Below are 20,138 nucleotides of genomic sequence, written 5' to 3'. Positions count from 1 at the left end.
CCTAAATCTATAAAACATTTTACATCAGGTGCAGCTTCCGAACACTCTTCAAGGGCTTACGCAGAACACATTGTGGTAATCTAAATGGGAAGTGGCTTCGGCATGCCTCAGTCTAGCTGGTATGTAGGCACTTCATCCTCATCACGACTCTCAGATTGTTTTTCTTACTCATTGCTAACACCCAATGTTCACTTTCATAAGACACTCAGGATCTCCCCCCCCCCCCAGTGAGTGTTATGCATTAAAGCTGCAGTCCTGGGAGCAGTTCCGACTGAACTCATTGGAGCTTACTTCTGTGTAGACATGTGTAGTACAGTGGTACCTCTGGTTACGAACTTAATTCGTTCCGGAGGTCTTAACCCAAAACCGTTCTTAACATGAGGTGCACTTTCGCTAATGGGGTCTCCCACTGCCGCCACATGACTCCCATTCACATCCTGGGGCAAAGTTCACAACCGGGAGCATCTACTTCCGGGTTAGCAGAGCTCGTTACCCAAAGCGTTCATAAGGAGGATGGTACATAACCCGAGGTTCCACTGTATAGTATTGCACTGTAAGGAGTCACTAATCTCTTAAAAGAACTTTATACTAAATTGTGGACCCCGATATGATTCTATACCTCCTATGTTAGGTTGGCCGACTTTTAAGAGCAGTATCTTGGCTTCAAATCTTATGCATTATATGAAATTAGCATTTCATATAATGCTAATTGGTTGGCACTCAGAATAGTTTTCATAGCTCAGTCATGCCTTTCGAGGGAAAAGCTGTTATACAACGGACAAATCATCATAAATGCCTGATGCAAAAGGTCAAACTTATATAACTAGCTATTGATGGGCACAATCCATTTTTATTACATGGCTGTATAGTTATGGTTATACAAGTGGCTGTCATGCATATCAGCAAAAAAGAACGCTGCTTTATTAACAGGGAAAAGAATATCTTCAGTTCTTTTACAGAAAATCGTGCCTCTTTGTGACACATAAATGAAACCGGAATAACTGTTACTAATTCCATGAAGTACTCATAGCTGAGGAGGGGATTTGATTATGTACAAAACAATATGAGAACCAAAACGTATTCATTCTTCAAAATTCACACTTCTCTGAATTTTGCAATCTAGTTCTCCAACCAATGTTTGCAGCACGGCATATGTCAGGGGGTAAATGTGCATTAAAATGATGATAGTGAAGTTAACATGCAAAAAAGCATGATGTCAGGAGAAATTGCTTGCACAAATCTGTGGCATTAGGAGAAAATTGCCTCTGATGTGGGACTACAATTCCCATCATCCATGCTGGCCGAGAGTTGTAGTCCAAAACGTTTGGAGGAGCCCAGGTTGTTTTGCGCATTCTGGAGGCCAGAGGCCTAGTTCATTTACTTCCATATGTTCTGGGTTCTGTCAATCCTATAATTGGCACAGACTTCTTAGGATTGCAAAATTCCTTATTCATATGGTCCTGGTCCTCTTACCTGCTCTGGGACACCCTGCTAGGTCCTCCTCCTGCTGATGCACGTGCATGGAGGAATGTTGGGATCTGTCGTTTTTGAGAGAGCATGTCCCTCTTCTCTCTTGTCTCTCAAACCACAAACTCCATCTTGAAGAAGCTCCATTGTAGCATTTGGGGAACACCAGCTCACTGTTCAAAGCATTGCTTATTCTCACCTGCTTCTGTTGGGCTCTAGCCCAATCACACGGGATCTGGGCACAGAGATGCAGGGAAAGAAGTCTGCATAAGCATCCTGAAGGAGGATGGTTATACATTTAGCCTTAATTTCCCCTTCACAGTTGCCGCCTTCCAGCCTGAGGACCTTCAGGCCATGTCCTGCTGGGGTCCTCCTGGCTTAGCAACAGGGCAGAATTGGGTGTGTTATTGAATACCAGTAAGTTCTTCCACGCATCCTGGGCTACTCCTGCGGCACTATCAGCTCTCAGACAAGAGAAAGTGAGCCTCTGGGCTCGCCCTTCCCTAAGCAGACCTTTCACCCCTCCCTTAACTGCAGCTGGAAAGGGGAGGGGTGAGCTGCCTCCTTTACAAGGCCCTACAATAGGGCTTGCCTGGGAGACAGAGAGAGGAAGTGGGAGAACCTAGCTGGCTCTGTGGATTAGCACTTTATGCCACAGAAAGTGGTCCCTTGGGTGCCCCAGTCAGGGGGAAGACTTTGCCTTCTTGCAAGCTGTTCAAAAGACTAGAATTGAAGCTTCACCGGACAGCGTTTCTTCAACCTTCTCTAGCTTTTAATATCCTTATCTGCTGCTGCCTCTTACGCACAAAAGGTAAGTCCAAAGTTGACTTCTGAGAACAGTTCTCCAAAAAAGCTTTCTTGCTTTTTAAAATTTTATTTTAAATGTGGGGCTTTTTCCCCTCAAGCACACCATGGGTGAAGAAGGGAGAATATTAACTATGAGCTATAGTTACACGACCGAAACAGAACAGGCGTGTTTCACAGCTGCTCCAAGCTGATAGCAAGGTAGAAATTGGAGCAATTTGGACCTGTTGCCTATTGCCTTTGCCGATTATTCCGACTGAAAGGTAGATTTTAATCTAAGAACGAGATTCACAGATTGAGGTTAAAAGGAAACCGAGACTTAAAACCAGCCTCTAAGGCGGAAAGTGGCAAATACAGGAGGGATCCACTACGTTTCTCAGAATGACGGGAATATATAATGGGTGCAAATGAGTGTAATCTGGGCAGAAACAGAAGTCTTGGTGATTGAAACCTATTCAGTACTAATATGAACATTAGATTGATTTGTAATTTTTAAAATCTTGGATGCAAATGCCCCTGTGTTAGGGGACTAACAAATAGAATCATAACAGAAACTCTTGAATTGTGGATTCACAGTTCTTCAAAAAAATATGTGAGCCAAACAACAGCTATCCTTCAAAATCTGGGGTACTGTGAATTTTATGATGCACTTGTTCAACCAACAAAGAACATATTACATGTAGGGTAAAATGTGCATAGAAATGCATATGCTGCTGACAACGGCAACGAGAAATGTATTATGTTGCTGTAAATTCCTTGCAAAATGTACACAGTAGGCAAAATTGCTTTAAAATTTACTTTAAGAGAAATGTGCCCTAAAACGCTGATTATTTTTTGGTGAGGACTTTTCACATAAGAAATATGACAAAGAGTGGGGAAATCAGAGAAACAGAAATCGACAGGATTTACCTATTCTTTTAAGTATAGGAAACATTAGTATTTTTCTTTTTAATGGACTGATTCCAATTTCTTTAAAGTCAGAAAGAATTAAGCAACTTCCCTGGGAGACGACCAGCGCTTATCTAATGTATCTTAAAAATAAAAGCAATGTGAGGGCAGCTAAGCAGCATAAGAGATATTATTCCCCCTGCTCCCCTGAATTAGTTTAAGAATTTTTTGGCTAAATTATATCTGGTATATTGTGAGGGAAACAACTTGAATTTTCTTGGAAATGCAGGCTGCTTTCTCTCTCTCTATATATATATATATTTGTTGCTTAAATAATGTGGACACTAAAGTGTAGATTTAACTACCGTATTTTTCGCTCTATAAGACGCACCAGACCACAAGACGCACCCAGTTTTTGGAGGAGGAAAACAAGAAAAAAAAATTCTGAATCTCAAAATCCAGAACAGCAAGAGGGATCGCTGCGCAGTGAAAGCAGCAACCCCTCTTGCTGTTCTGGCTTCTGGGATATCTGCGCAGCCTGCATTCGCTCCATAAAATGCACACACATTTCCCCTTACTTTTTAGGAGGGAAAAAGTGAGTCTTATAGAGCAAAAAATACGGTAACTACCAGGAGTGTCATTTAAATGAGCTTTTGCCTTTTTTTAAAAAAGCTGGTAATTCAAACATAAATATTTCAGGGACTTTAAATGTATATTGAATTTGAAAATGGCCCATCTGTTTCCAATTCCCTGTCAACAACATTCAAAAGTAACACACACAAAACTAACAGCAATGCTCATGAGCTGTTTGTAGGTTTCCCAAAGGAAACTGTTTGGCCACTGGGCAAAGACAATGATAGATTGGCTGGGCCTTTGGGCTCATCCAGTGGTTCCTGAACTTTTTTTTCTGGGTCATGCTTTCAGAATAGAAATTTGCTCACCACACTGAATATGTTATTGATAAGAAATACATGGGGAAACAAAAACAAACAGCTCTTCGCAGTTCTTGATTCATAACATAGAACACAACTACTTTGTAATGTGATCGTGAGACACCCAGAAAGCATAAAACGATTATTTTTGAACTGTGCTACACTGAAATGTTTAAATGTTTATTTGTTTGCTCCTGTCGCACCATTTGAGAACAGCTTCCTTATATCCTATGCATGTTGACCCACATGTACTGTATTTTTTGCTCTATAAGACTCACTTTTTCCCTCCTAAAAAGTAAGGGGAAATGTGTGTGTGTCTAATGGAGCGAATGCAGGCTGCACAGCTATCCCAGAAGCCAGAACAGCAAGAGGGATCGCTGTGCAGCGATCCCTCTTGTTGTTCTGGCTTCTGAGATTCAGAATATTTTTTTTCTTGTTTTCCTCCTCCAAAAACTATGTGCGTCTTATGGTCAGGTGCGTCTTATGGAGAGAAAAATACGGTAAGTCCCACTGTTTTCAACGGGGCTTTCTCCCAAGAAAGTGTGCACAAGATTTCAGCCTGAAAAGCATTCTTAGTATTACATGAGAAAACTCCATTTAGCATTGCTCCTCACACCCCTAATATTACATCCAAAACGTATCTGTAGTTTGGGCAGGTGTAGCAGTTTTTAATAGGCCATTTAAAATAGTTGAGAGACGGGCTGTCCTGCCTGCTACTTCTGTATATTTTTAAAAGCAGGCGTGCTATATGCTATTGAAATCTGATGTGCTATATGCGCACATCATTCTTCTGGATGCTTGCGTTATGATTAATGCAACGAAGTATGTGGTCCTTAGTTATGCAGGCTGCAGTCTTTTACTGTTTTGTCCCAGGGCAACCAAAGCAGTGCCTTCTCCAATATGCTGATTCTGGTCTCTGATATCCTCTGTTGAGGTTCTGCTGTTGACTTATAGTGGCGACAGTGAAGGTCTTTTCTGTGGAACCATCATTTCCCAAGGTTTTCAGGGCTTTATATGTCATTGACTAAGCCTTGAATTCGGACTAAAAAACAAGTGGGCAGCTGCTGATGACTGAAGGATAGAAGGGGCTGTCAGTCTCGGTTCTCTTAGTTCCGTATTTTCGTCCCGTTATTAAATTCAGTTCTCCACATTTTGCAGCAATTTGCGATCAGAAAAATCCTTATGGAAATTTTAGTGCAAATTTCTCCTTTAACAGCAGTTTTCACTAATGTACACATTTCATCCTTTTTTTGCACAGCTTCTCCTAATAATACTCATTTCCCCCTTAAAAAATGTTTGGTTGGAGCACTGCATAGCAAATTTGGACAAGTGCAAATTTCGAAACTTTGTTTTGGTTGGATAGCTGTGTTTTGCTTGGCATCATGAGTAGCCCTACATAGTGTGTTGAAATAACTGGGCATTTTCTCACTGATCTGCCTCTCCCATTTCCATACCCATTTATTTCATTCACCCTAATTTCAGTCTCCTTTAGGCAGCAAACTTGCAGGCAGTGTCTATATTTCATATCTTACATAAAGCGCTTCAGTGCCTTCACTACAATAAATGAATAATACTAGGGTACAGCATATTTTCTCAGTATTGGCACTATCCAGCAAACATTAGTCAATAAAAGCAGCAGACTAACATCTCTCAATGAGCTTAGTGGGACTGATTATCACTATTTTGTGGGATTCGATTGTGTTCATACTGGAAATCTATGCTTCTGCAACTAAAATGGATTTAAGTGCCCTGATGCAACAAATCCATGTTTTAAAAATGAACTTTTTGCAAGGAGGAGAGTGATGGGGAAATACTGTACACTTAAGAAGTGTGGGATATGCACTGACTTGCAAAAACTGATATAAACTTTGTGCAAGCAAATTGGGATGAATGCTCGCTGCCATATAACCTCCCTGCAAACGGTGTTATTTCTTTCCTGGAATTCCTCTGGAGAAATAGCATTCACTGCATCAATATGACAAACTCTCTGGTTACAAAAGCTATAGCAAGTCAGAATCGATGGGATAAACCTCTAGGATAGCACACACATACACACAAACTAACACAAATATCAAAGGCAGAGGAACTAAATCAGTAAAATGTCTAGGGATATGGCACAAATGATTCAACAGAAATTCTCAAAATAAACCAAGAGCTATTACATATTAAAAAACTGAGAAATATTTGGAATGTTGGAAATCTCTCTGTATATCCTGGATTGATAGGATATCAGTAATTAAAATGAATATGCATCCCTAAACCCTGTTTTTGCCCATAAATATTCCTCTATTCAAGGAATATTTATAAGCAAAACCAATATTTCCCCCTTCTTTTATTTTCTAAAATTTGCAGATAAAAATAGATAAAAGTGAAAACATATTCCTGTTATCGTTTTCTTTAATAATTTTAGACAAATAGCAAAAGCGCTTATTGCACTTTATATAGTCAAAGAACCCACATAGAATAGCAGCAAAAATCATATTCCTTAAAAAAGTAGAAAGAGGAGTGGTGGTTCCTAGTACTGTATTCTGTTACCAAGCAGCAAAATATAGCTTCTCTTTAGGATTCGTTATTTCCAGTAAAACAACAGAAGCAGAAAAACAATTATCCTGAATAAAGAATTTAAAAGTCTGTTAATGAGGGGCACCTTGGAGCCACCTGAATTTTGTTGCTTATATTGTCTGTGTTCATCTTGTGGTTCACAGGGATAAAGCACCTCCGGAAAGATGGCTCAGAACCCACAAGTTGGCATCCCCATGTCCGAGACCAGTACAAACGGCATCCCAGGCAAGAAGCAGATGAAAGCCAGCACAGTCACTTTTCACAACATCTGGTACAGAGTGAAGACAAAGTCTGGCTTCATAGGTTGCCGAAAAACAGTTGAGAAAGACATTTTGAGAGACATCAAGTACGTATTTCTCAGCCTGAATGTGCACTCACTTTCCATATGTATGTGTGTGTATACTTTGAGAGGGTCCCCTGTGTTTCTCCTACATTATCTTAGTAATCCTTACAACAGCCCTGTTTTGTAGGCCAGTATTATTATCCCCATATTACAGATCAAGGGCAGTGCCTGAGTTCATGAAGGATGGGTGTCAAATATTCTGATAAACCAGCCACACCCAAGTTCCTTATCTGCTGGCCTAGCGTCAGCGAAGACCAGACCCTGCGAAATCCACTGAGAACTTGGGTGATATAAGTTAGGAAGAGGAGACTGAAACGGTTTCAGAGTTCATTGCACTATCCAAAGCCCTTTCAGTGGACAATTTTTGCCTTAGAAAGCATAGGTGGAGGAAGGGTGGCCCTTTGGCAGGTACGTGATGGCAGTGCTAACAGATCTTCTGCCTAAGATGGCGTGGCAAACTTTCTGTGGGAATTGCTGGATCTAAAATGGCAGCCACCGCTGTGGAAATCTGCCAATGCTCGCTTATTGACCTGTGTCGGGAACAAAAATTGATCAAGCAAACACGGCGGTGGTTGCAAATGGTGCGTAATTGACTGTGAAGTTCAATGCTACATGAGAACAGACAGTAATATGACTATGAATAATTAACCGAATTATATTGTTCCCTGTGTGAAAGGTAACAGGGGACCACACCCTACGGAATATTTGGTAGCTTGCCCTTAGATAAACTGAAATAATGTGTTATGAAAGCAGTCGCTATTAACCCTAGGGACCCATAGGGTTGATTTGTAAGTTTCAGGGATGCCCCATGGATCTGCGATCAGTGCTGGATTAACTCTAGGCATCCCCCCCACAACATGCGTGTGATTGACTCGCGCATGACCACATACGTATGCAGTGCTGGGAATAAATAAATCGATTCAGACTTGGAATTGGCAGCAGAGCACTGGAGAGTCCTTGTGGAGCCCGAAGAGTACTTCAGTGAGGACAGAGGAAGCCTTGAAAAGACCGGAGGCACAGCTGGAGGGAGAGAACTTAATTATACCACATTGTGCTCCTTGAAGTAAAGGTGCAATACAACTGTAATAATAATTATAAAGTATGTATGTATGCTATCTTGAAGGACAGCTTGTCCAGATTGCCGCTGTAATGTTAACTCGCAGGGGCATTTTTGAGACCATTGTATGGATGCACTTTTTAAGGCTTTCAGCCTTTTCAAACCCAGGCTTCGAATCAGTCTGTAGCTTGAGTTTGACCAATAGATGCAATGTACTGAAGGCGAAACAACTCACAAGAAATGTGCTGGTTTTGTATTGCAGCGGTATAATGCGGCCTGGACTGAACGCAATCCTGGGGCCAACCGGCTGTGGCAAGTCTTCGTAAGTTTTGTGGCAGTGAGCTAAAGCAGCTACATGTTAACTTGGCTCCAATTCCTACCCTTGACTAAAAGAAAGCCCTCCAGGCAGAAAACATGGCTTCATATATTGAAGCCCAGAAGGGGTTCATAGTCTGGTCTAAAATAATTTTGCTGGAGGATCAGCCTCTTTCCTGCAATTCTGGTATAATGTTGTGAGCATGTCCTCAGTTACGTTTCTCAGTGGGACTAGCTAAACGATGCTGATTATGCTATTATGGTCTTGACAGAGGCAGACAGAGGAGCAGAGCAGTCTATAAACTGAGTCAAGACATCTGTGTGAACAAACTGCAAGTTATGTCCAACACACAGGGCTGGATTCATCTACTCTGTTCTGCTAGCAGAAGCCGGCAGAATGACTCCGGCTAAAATAATGGGGATTCTTTTCTTCTCCGTACACCTCCTACACACACACACACACACACACACACACACACACACTTTCTTATGGAGGACTGGGAGGCTGCCCAGAACAGCACTGGAGGGAGGAGAGATCATCCCATCGGTTAATAGGGTGTGTTGAAATTTTCAGCTTTCAATTTCCCCAAATGAGTGGTGCTAAAAAGTTGTAACATGGCTTGGGAATTCAAAAGATATTTTGGTTAAATGAATAGAAATTAGTTTTTTTTCTTGGCAACTAGAATGATAGGTTTCAGGAGCCAACACCATCGGCTCTTAATCTCAAGTTCGTGGGTTCAAGCCTCACGTTGGGTGAAAGATTCCTGCGTTGCAGGGGGCTGAATTAGATGACCCTCGTGGTCTCTTCTAAGTCTACAATTCTATGGTTCTATGAATTTGGTGATCTGTGCTTTTTAAAATAAAACTCTTAAATGGCAGCCACACCAGGGAAAAGCGCAATCAGATCAGAACCATGGGGGGTGGGGGAGGATTTAACTCCTTCCCCTCCATACCTTGGGCCTGATGAAAATCCTCCCCAGCTACACTTTTGCACTGGAGAGAAGCTTTCCTCTTGTCCACATAGTTGCTTTTGGAAAGGGTTGGGATGAGTTATTTCCATTAAAACTGTGCACGATCAAATCCAGTTTGACTCCCAGTGTGCTTTAACAACAACAACAACAAAAACACACATTGTGTGGGTGGGTGGGGGGAGTCCTGTGTGATGTAGTTCTGCCTTTTTCTTCTAGACTACTGGATATTTTAGCCGCAAGGAAAGATCCCCATGGCTTGAGTGGAGACGTTCTAATCAATGGAGCCCCTCAACCTGCCAATTTCAAATGTATCTCTGGATATGTTGTGCAGGTAAGCCACCCATTTTCTCTGACTCTATTTATTTTACCCTTTACAAAATCCAGTGTTAAAACCAGGATTGCCCGGTGCGATGCACAGTCCCCGTTTGCTTTATGCGAATGTTGCAGAGCATGGAATAGAGAAGGTTTGCCTGGAGCTGTGCGCGTGATTTGTGGCTTTGGTATGTGAACTGGAGTTCCTGATTTGAGTTGCGTATCTATCTGTTTCCTTTGGATTTGTCCAGGATGATGTGGTCATGGGGACCTTGACCGTGAGGGAGAACTTCCAGTTCTCAGCTGCCCTCCGATTACCGAAGACTGTGAGGGAGCAGGAAAAGGAGGATAGGATCAACCAGATCCTCAAGGAGCTGGGCTTGACAAAAGTGGCAGATTCAAAGGTATCATCATTGCTTCTCCAAAACTATGTCCCACACTTACTAAATTCCGGGATAAAAACTATACAAACAAGACACTACAGAAAAAAATTAAGAATTTCAGAGGTGAATATTCTTTTGAACAATATACCCATTGCACTGAAATTGACAACAGGACAGTGAAAATGGATTCTATATGCCCTAATGGTGGGCAAGAGATTGATACTGATGGATTGGAAGAATAGAGATACGATTCCTCTTAATCAATGGCTTGACAACATGGCAATGTTTGCAAAATATGGATAGCTTATAGACACAGACTGTCTTTGAATACAATATTTGAAATGGGTTTACACAGAAGATATTAGGTTATTGACAATTATATGTGTGTTAGGATAATAAGAATATACATATTTGTATATTAATGTATGGTAATGTAAGGGGTTTTTTCCGTTCTCACTTTCTTTCCCCCTTCTCTATCATTATAAATGAAATTCTTCTAATGAAATATTAATCTTTATTATTTTAAACGTTTATTTATATGGCACAATCGACATACATAATATCGCTCAAGTTCTTGTTTTGCATTAGGTTGGAACCCAGTTCATTCGTGGCATATCGGGGGGAGAGAGGAAACGAACCAATATCGGCATGGAGCTGATTACTGATCCTGCAATCTTGTTCTTAGATGAGCCAACCACTGGGCTCGATGCCAGCACAGCCAATGCTGTCCTGCTACTCCTGAAAAGGTAATTGCTAGAAAAGGTACTGCGTGTCTTTGGCCGTGCATGGGATGAAATAATAGCGCTTTCTTCAGCACTGGTGCAACGAACTGTGATGCCCAAAGTACGATTCTTGTGTGAGCCACGGGGATTTAGTTGATAGGGCTGGAATTGGGATGGAGAGACCACCTGTGTCCAGAGTTTTACTTAGCCATGTTATTTATGCTAGGAAACAACAATGCTTGCAATAAGTTACCTGAACCAGGGTGGGGGGAGGTAGACGGAAAGGCAACCTATTCTTCCCTTCCTGATTCCTTCTTGACGAACTGCTTGTTGATATGTAGATTGTTTCTCATGCTTTACTTCTTTCCTGCTTCTCCAAATCAGTTATTGTTAACTTCTTGATTCCGTGTTGGCCACATGTAAGATTGAGCTGATATGTGGCTTTGTTTGCCATAAATAATAAACCTTGCTTTCGTCTTTCAACCAGCCATCAGTCTTACTTGACTATTAAATTCTGCATTTCACTGCAATATATACCAGACACCACAATTTATTTAAAATGATTTATGTGCCACTGTTCATACAATGTATTGCAGGGATTTCCAAATGTAATATTTATTTATTTATTTATTTATACATACATACATACATACATACATACATACATACATACATACATACCCTGCTCATCTGGCTGAGTTTCCCCAGCCACTCTGAGCGGCCTCCAACAAAATATTAAAATACAGTAGTCCAAAATATTAAAGCACAACAGTAAACCAAGACTTCTCTAAAACCAGTCTAAAAAGTAAAAACAATATAGCAAAACAGCCAGAAAACAGAGGATGAGGTAGTCAACTTCAGCTTTAAAAGGCCAGATGGGACAAATAGTTTTCTGCAGAAAAGTGACAAGAACTTCTCTTGGAAGGCACAATTGCAAAAACGAGGGCCAAACCTAGCTTCCCCGTGAGATGGAATCCTGAGCAGGGCATCATCGGAAGATCTTAAGTGCCGGGAAGTTTTGTATGGAAGGAGGCATTCTCCCTAGATAATCGAGACCCAAACTGGTTAGACTTACATGGTGAATTTGGGTCAGTCACTCCCTGTGAGCCTGCCCCAACTCACAGGTTTTTGTTGAGCTAGGGGAACCCATCTGTGCTTTCCAGAGGTACTTTGGGGGAAAGTCATATACCGTACAGTAAATAAACGAGGTTAAATAGGTTTAGTGTTTTTCAGAGAATCAATCTTGAAGTGCAGTAACAGCACTTGATTTTTTTCTTTGAATAGTTCTTTGATGGGACTTACAATACTCCCAGCCTCATAACAAGACAAAAGGGGAAAGTACGGTGATAATAAATGCAAACTGTGTAGCTGCTGAAAGAATGGACTAGGTCCCTTTTTTTTCTGCGGCTCACCAGACATTGGGGAATTGTAGCCAGCCTTTAACAAGTCTCATTTTCCTGGAGGTGTGCAATGCATTCATAATCTCTTCCTTCACAGGTATGCAGTTGAGCAGGTATTATGGAAGTGCAGAAGCAGGCACACTTCAAGAAGTATTAGCAACCTAACAATATTAAAAACCCTAACCCCACTCCCAAGCCGTTTCTGACAGCCTACTCCCAGGTTTAGCTTGCCATACAGCAGATCCAGTGTTAGAAACTGAGATAGGAGCAAAATGGCACCTTAAACCTAGGTTATGGGCGCAACAACGGAATGTCTAGGCATGCTTTTTTAATAACAAGAATACAAAGCTGAAAATGAATGAACTGCAGCTAAAATATTATGTCCATTTTTCACATGGTCTAGTCCAGTGTTTCCCAACCGGTGTTCCGCGGCACACGAGTGTGCCGTGAGACATCGGCTGGTGTGCCGCGAGATACCTGGAGGGAGGCGGGCGAGTCGGTCGGCGAGAGGCGGGGCGGCGGCGGCGAGGAGAGGCCGCGCCTCCTGCTGCTGCCTGGCGCTCCTCCTCGCAGCCGGCAGCGCTGCCTGGGCGCCTCCGCGCGACTCTGCCTCGCTGGGTTTGGTCTCCCAGCAGAGACGGGTCACACGCGCCCCTCCCTCCCTCCCTCAGCCTGCGCGGAGGAAGAGCCAGAGAGAGGCATCGCTCCTGCGCGGCGGGAGAGGGAGCAGCCGGAGCGATGCCCCAAACGAGCTGAATTCCGAGCGAGGGACTGAGGGGGGAGGGGAAAAACTTTCACTTTCGTGCGTCCCTCCCGGCGTGACGCTGCGCGCTGACGTCACGGGGCGGGGCTTTAATGGTGGTGTGCCGCGAGATTTTTTTTCAGTAAACAGGTGTGCCGTTGCCCAAAAAAGTTTGGGAAACACTGGTCTAGTCCTTCCCCTGCCCACTCCCCTAATATTCTTAAGAGGGGTCTCTTAGCCTTCAGAGAGCAGCTGGAAGTGGGGAGGCAGGAAAATGTCCTCTTTTCCTTCCACTCTGCAGTTTTAATCTGAAATCTTAGGCGCAGTAGTGCACCCAGAGCTCAGAAACCGCTCGTGCTCATGAAATTCCCTGTCACAAAATGTGCCTAGAACAATGGGAGTTTTGAACACTGAGCAGAGCTGGAAAAAAGGCAGAAGCTATCTGCTGGGCCAAATCGGGGAGTGAAACCAGCTTCTCAGGTAGCTAGAACATCAATTCAGTGCCCATTATACAAGTAGTCATAGCTACTGGGCTATGGAGAAGAGAAGCGGTGGGGCAGCACAGAGAGAGGTGGTCTCTTCACTTTGCACAGCTGTATGTTGAGAATTTTGACCTATGATAAATTGCAGGGGGTTTTTTAGCTTGCACATTTTGAATGAGTAACACCATGTTTTACAAAACCTTAAGCTGGTTGACACCTTTCTTACTGCCTTCTCTGTTCAGGATGGCCAGGCAAGGGAAAACAATCATCTTTTCCATCCACCAACCTCGCTACTCCATATTCCGACTGTTTGATAAATTGACCTTACTGGCAGCAGGAAGGATGCTTTATCATGGACCAGCTCAGAATGCCATAGAATTTTTCAAATCCAGTGGTAAGGTTTCAGAAGACTCTCTACTGAACATAGTGGGGACTGCTATATGTGAGCATATCTCCCCGTTGTTGTTTTGTTAAAGTCAGCTCAATTTGGCTTTGCTACAGGGGAGCGGGTGGATGTATTTATTACAATGGCCTAGTCTTGAAGTTACCAAAGCATGGACGGCTGCAGGCTGTTTGATAATCTGGAGACAATTTGGGGGCTGGGAACAAATCTGAAGATTTTGAATACACGACCCCAAGTACTTTGCAATACATTTTCACCACCTGCTTATTGAAAGACCTGCAAGCCTTTTATTTCTTTGTAGGTTATGAGTGCGAACCGTACAACAACCCTGCTGACTTCTTTCTGGATGTCATTAATGGAGACTCGACGGCTGTGGCTTCAAACAAGACGGGTGAAATTGAAATAGGTGTGCAAAACACAGTTTCTTTGTTAGAGTCATTCTGCGTTGATTAGCTTTGCCATAGAGAAATCGCTCCTGTACGATACCATACAGAGACCACTGGTTTGTATAGTGCCGGTGCCAGCACAACAATCTATTCAGAGATCATACCCATCTGTTGTGCAGATTACGGCATTCAGCTGTGCATCCGTGTGCATTCAACGTACCGCCTACCTCCCACTGGTACTGACACACGGTGAAGTCTCAGCACCTACAATCCGACAGAGCATAAGACCCTTAATCTCAGGGTCGTGGGTTAGAGCCCCACACTGGGCGAAAGATTCCTGCATAGCAGGGGGTTGGACTAGACCCTCATGGTCGCTTCCAGCTCTGCAGTTCCATGATTCTATAAATAACTGTTATTATTTATAGATCAGAGCAACAAAGAGCTGGTTTCAAACCAGCCTGACAAGGAAGCTCAAACCCTGCCCAGGCAGCAGTGAAGTTTTGCCGAGCTACCACTGCATCCAGACCCCTGTCACTCATGCTAGCAGGGGCATAAGTAGGCATAAATCTCTGTGCGAGCCTGGAGTTGGTGCAGGAATTGGACCTGATGCTGTCAAATGATGGCAGTTGGGTTGGCTAGGGAGCTAGCACATCCTGGGCCTGCTTAGCTGGTCCCTGCCTCATTTTGGTGCTTTCTGTATGCTGCTGCTGGTGATGTGGACCTGCTAATAGTTCTTCTGCCCACTCACATGCTTGGAAAGGGGAAACTGCCCTTGTAGAGTGACTCTGGTGTTACTTTGTGGTTGGAGGACACCAAAGGCCTCCACTCAATCCAGAACCACCTCATCCTGGCACAAAGAGGGTTGGGATTGCAATTGAATGGCTTAGGACCAGGATACCTGGAGGACTGGCTCCTATCATACAACTCTGGTCATTCCTTTAGGGCAGTGGTGGCCAAACTCAGCCCTCGGACTACAATTCCCATCATCCCTGATCACTGGTTCTGTTAGCTAGGGATGATGGGAGTTGTAGTCCCAAAACATCTGGAGGGCCGAGTTTGGCCACCACAGTTTTGGGGTCAGGCTGAACATGGGACAGGATCTTCTTCTCTGTCACCATGTCCCAACTTTGGAATGTCACCTGAGAGATCAAGTACATGTGAAAAGTATCTCGGTGTCTTAGTTGACCACAAAATGACCATGGGCCACCAATGCAAGATGGCTGCAAAAAGAAGAAGTTATTCCAGTCTTAGGCTGCATTAGCAGACAAATTCATGGAAGATCTACTTATCAACAGCTACTAGGCATGATGGCCATGCTCTGCTTCCACAGTAATGCTTCTGAATGCCAGTTGCTGGAAACCGCAGGAGGGAAGCGTGCTCTTGTGCTTGAGTCCTACTTGTGGGTTTCCCATGGGTATCTGCTGAGAACAGGATGTTGGACTAGGTGGGCAATTGAGGCTCTTCCTGTGTCCGTTTCATTCAAACAGTGGACCAAACTGAAAGCGAAGAGCAAAGCACCTCTTTGGATGGTATGAACTCTAGTCCACAAAAGCTTATGTCATATAAAGTAAAGGTAAAGGTAAAGGGACCCCTGACCATTAGGTCCAGTCACGAACGACTCTGGGGTTGTGGCGCTCATCTCGCTTTATTGGCCGAGGGAGCCGGCGTACAGCTTTCGGGTCATGTGGCCAGCATGACTAAGTGGCTTCTGGTGAACCAGAGCAGCGCATGGAAACACCGTTTACCTTCCCGCCAGAGCGGTACCTATTTATCTACTTGTACTTTCGAACTGCTAGGTTGGCAGGAGCAGGGACCGGGAGCTCACCCTGTTGCGGGGATTCGAACCGCCAACCTTCTGATCGGCAAGCCCTAGGCTTTGTGGTTTAGACCACAGCGCTACCTGCGTCATATACAGTACTCAGCCTTTATGTTATGCTACATTTTGTGTTTTGTGCTCTAGCTCAACTCCCATAGATCCAGAAGACCATGTTAAATGTATTTCTCCATCTCTCCAAAGATAACATTGACGAACACATCAGTCGTGATCAGACACTGGCAGAGAAATTGGCAGAAAAGTATTCCAGTTCCACTTACTACCAAGAAACCAAAGCAGAATTAGAGAGGCTGTCTTTGGGGAGCCAGAGGGAGACCTCTTTCCGAGAAATCACCTACTCCACTCCCTTCTTTCACCAGCTCAAGTGGGTCTCTAAACGCACGTTCAAAAATCTGCTAGGCAACCCTCAAGCCTCCATAGCACAGGTAATACTAGTCATTTAAAATGCTTTCTTCATTAATCTACGCCCCAGTGATACAATACTTGCATTGACCTGTGCAGCTAGTGAGTTACTGCTGTGCACATGTTGATTGCACAAGAAATAACCTTAAGCTGTTGGGGGCTTCCAGGTGTAGAGAATGGCAGAAATAACAAATGGATACCAGAATGCACCAGTGTTTTTCCATAGATGCTGGAATATTTCACCCGGAGCCATGATGACCACCCACATTTTGTTTTGGAGATGGTAGTTTGCATGACTATATTGGAAGATGCTCACCTAAACCATTTCTTTATTTATGAGATTTGTTTCCTTCTCTTTCCATTAAATATTGCAATGGAATTAAAAAACAGAACCAATAAAATGAAGCGGTTAAAATAACCAGCATCTAAACCAGTAAAAACCAGCAGCAGAAACAAGAGGTTCCATGACATTCACACAAGCCACTAAAATTCCTAGGGGAACGGGTATGTTTTGAGTTGCCGCTGAAACAACAGTAGTGTAGGCGCAGTGCTATTTTTCTAGAAAAAGAGGCGGCAGAACTCACCACGAACGCCTCACTTGTTCTCTTATAATGGCAATGGGGCCTACCTGAGTGGTGCCAGAATTGAGTTCCGGCGGAAAAAAGCCCTGTGTAGGTGTCATCCATACCTCTGGGGGAAGAGCATGCCGAAGTCTGGGGGGCAAACACAGAGAAGGCCCTATCTTGTTTTACCTTTGTCTGTGTTCTTTTGAATAACCAGAAGTCTCTCTCTCTTAAGTTTCTTGTTTTCTGTCTCCTTCCACCTTGCCACAAGGTTTTCTGTTCATAGACTTTAGAATAATAATAATTAATTAATTAATTACTAAATACACTGGTACCTCAGGTTAAGTACTTAATTCGTTCCGGAGGTCCGTTCTTAACCTGAAACTGTTCTTAACCTGAAGCACCACTTTAGCTAATGGGGCCTCCCACTGCTGCCGTGCTGCCGGAGCACGATTTCTGTTCTCATCTTGAAGCAAAGTTCTTAACCTGAAGCACTATTTCTGGGTTAGCGGAGTCTGTAACCTGAAGCGTATGTAACCTGAGGTACCACTGTAGTAGCTATCCTGGTCTCCAGCTCCATATTGGGAAGCAACACCCATTTCACTGAAGAGACCTGCGTATTGGGCCAAAAATACATACTGTGTCCCATGATTGGCGCCTACACAGAGGGCAGGGAAAGAGGGCGTTGGCAAAAGCAGGGGATACGAGGAAGCCTTAGGGCAGTGGTTCTCAACCTGTGGGTCCCCAGATGTTGTTGAACTACAACTCCCATCACCCCTAGCTAGCAAGGCCAGAGCTCAGGGATGATGGGCGTTGTAGTCCAACAACATCTAGGGACCCACAGGTTGAGAAAGGCTGCCTTAGGGGAAGAGGAGACTGGCTCCGAGGGCGAGGATCACCTGGAAGAGGCTTGTTCAGTGGGAAAGTGACAGGGAGGATGAAGATTGCCGGAGGTTGGGGGGACCTTGCAGAGAGCAGCAGCAGGGACTTGGTGGAATGAATATGGGACCGGTGGAAGAATTGATCGAAGCAAAAAAGGAGCCCAAATGCCCTCCTCTCCACCATTACTGTCACCTCAGCCCGTAGGCAGGCAAGGAGGGAAGAAGGGCATTGTTCGGCTGCGTGCACATAGCAGCTTGGGGAGAATGACAGCTAAACACAGGTGGGGAACGTCTGAGGGAATGCCGGGGAGAGTTACAGCTGAACCTAGGTGGAGAACGCCTGAGGTAATGTTCACAGCTGTGCCTGGCCAGGCTAAGATGGGGCTGGAAGCAAAGAGCATGTGATTTCTGCACCTGCAGTTGACTCAGCTGACTGTAGCTCTTGCCCATCACTCCTCCCTGGAAGAGTACTTTAAAGAGAAAGCGTCCCTCAGGCTGAAAAAAAAAGTTCCCCACTTGGTTTTAACCACATAGTCCCGACCTTTTAAACTGGTACGATGAATTGACATGCTTTGCTGCCATTCCCCTTCATTGTTTATATAAAGGTATGCATAAAAAAGGAGAAAATAAAAAGGTTCCCCACATCTGGTCAAAAGAGCGTCAGATTTGAAGTGGTGAACAAGGGAATGTTGCTTATCCCAAATCAGCTTTAAGCCTTTATTTTCCCTAGCTGCGTTTATTCTGAGCCCCAACAAATATGCATCTGGGTGTCCTGAAGGAGGAAGATTATCTTGGGGAGGGGAGCGCAGGAGGAAGGCCACGAGAAGGCTTACGTTTCTCCCACCTTTGCGCTTCAGATGTTCAGCAAACCTCTTTGGCCCTTAGAGGTTGGGGCTCTATAAAACATCTAATTAGATCCATTTGATTCCTTCTTAAACTTTTGCTGTCCACAAGCCAAAAATCTCCTCAGAATCCTAGAATTACGGCCTTTGATTCCATGTGTATGTTGATATTATGGAGATCTCTCTTAATTGCTTTGTAAAAGCTTGACCTTGTGACAAGAATAATGCCCTTTTAGAGCTTTTTAATCTTCCAGGGTTAACGGTCCTGACTCCCCAGCCCCTCCAATCGTTTTGATCTCCCTAACCTCATTAGGAATGGATTTGAAATGCGGTCTCCAAATGCCCTACAGTTCTTTTTTAATCTTCTCAATTGGGCCTTGCTATGATCCTTGTTTTCTACTACAATTGGCTTAGTGCTTGGATTATCCCTGACATTTGGTCCTTTCGGCAGGTTCTTAACATCACGGTACCATGTATGGAGGGCCCTCTGTTACGTTTGAGGGCTGCTCTTGCCAAACTGCCTGATACCATCACATTGGCCGCGGTTTTAATCATTCATACTTAATGCTTGATATGCGGTCTTAACCATTCTGGCAGTACCAGCCCAATACATTCTGAGTCCAAACGGTGCCCTACCCACGATGGTCGAAAGCATCCTTCGTCAATCTGGTGCACCTCCAACCTCCCATCAGCCCCAGCCAGCATGACCAATGGCCAGGAATGATGGGAGTTGTAGTCCAACAACATTAGGGTGGCAGGTTAGAGAAGCCTTCATGGAGTCATTCGGTCATTCAAACACTAATCCTTTCCTTCAGCTGTCACTTCCGCCCCTGGTATAGCCTTGTGTGCTCCAAGTACATTAGTATACCAGTAGATACTTCATCAGCTAAAAAGAGAAAAAATGTTTACCATATATCACACTTTATAATACAGGAGTACCTTGTGTTACAAACTAAGGTTACCAGACGTCCCCGTTTCCCGGGGACAGTTCTCGGATTTATAAATCAGTCCCCTGATAAAATCCTCTCATTCCTACTGAAGTTGAAAAGTTTCCCCGGATTCATTGAAAAAAATCTGGTATCCTTATTACAAACACCTTGGGTTGCAAACACTTCGGGTTATAGACTCTGCTAGCCCGGAAATAGTACCTCGGGTTAAGAACTTTATCTCAGGATGAGAACAGAAATCACGCAGTAGCAGTGTGGCGGCAGCGGGAGGTCCCATTAGCTAAAGTGGTACCTCAGGTTAAGAATGGTTTTAGGTTAAGAACAGACCTCCAGAACGAATTAAGTTCGTAATCAGAGGTACCACTTTAATAATAAAAAACCCTTCTCAACCAGGGTTTCCCAAACTTGGACTACAACTCCCATCATCCCTAGCTAGCAGGGCCAGTGGTCAAGGATGAAGGGAATTGTAGTCCAAAAAAAGGCTGGAGACTCAAGTTGGG

At 43.8% G+C, this 20,138-nt stretch overlaps 2 protein-coding genes across 5 annotated transcripts in view; one reads left to right on the top strand and one right to left on the bottom strand.

The window, feature by feature from the left end:
* LOC310685756 (putative E3 ubiquitin-protein ligase HERC6) overlaps positions 1–20,138 on the bottom strand; it is a 121,452-nt gene that overhangs the window by 88,400 nt on the left and 12,914 nt on the right. The window lies entirely within an intron of this gene.
* The window catches only part of LOC310685800 (broad substrate specificity ATP-binding cassette transporter ABCG2-like), a 31,452-nt gene that overhangs the window by 1,668 nt on the left and 9,646 nt on the right, over positions 1–20,138 (top strand). The window contains exons 1-9 of one of the 4 annotated variants that reach the window (XM_083458751.1): positions 2,055–2,278; positions 6,797–6,999; positions 8,316–8,375; positions 9,556–9,670; positions 9,903–10,055; positions 10,623–10,780; positions 13,623–13,774; positions 14,085–14,189; positions 16,187–16,428. In XM_083458751.1, coding sequence (XP_083314877.1) covers positions 6,818–6,999; positions 8,316–8,375; positions 9,556–9,670; positions 9,903–10,055; positions 10,623–10,780; positions 13,623–13,774; positions 14,085–14,189; positions 16,187–16,428 — 1,167 coding nt within the window. In that variant the 5' untranslated portion in view covers positions 2,055–2,278; positions 6,797–6,817. Of the gene's footprint in view, positions 1–2,054; positions 2,279–3,769; positions 4,340–6,796; positions 7,000–8,315; positions 8,376–9,555; positions 9,671–9,902; positions 10,056–10,622; positions 10,781–13,622; positions 13,775–14,084; positions 14,190–16,186; positions 16,429–20,138 lie in introns of those variants that run through there. The other 3 variants (XM_083458752.1, XM_083458750.1, XM_083458753.1) reach the window with 3 other exon arrangements.

Source organism: Podarcis liolepis, assembly GCF_965112155.1.
Source record: "Podarcis liolepis genome assembly, chromosome: 9".
NCBI lineage: Eukaryota > Metazoa > Chordata > Lepidosauria > Squamata > Lacertidae > Podarcis > Podarcis liolepis.
The sequence above is the reverse complement of the archived record's forward strand: the minus strand, read 5'-3'. Positions and strand labels throughout refer to the sequence as shown.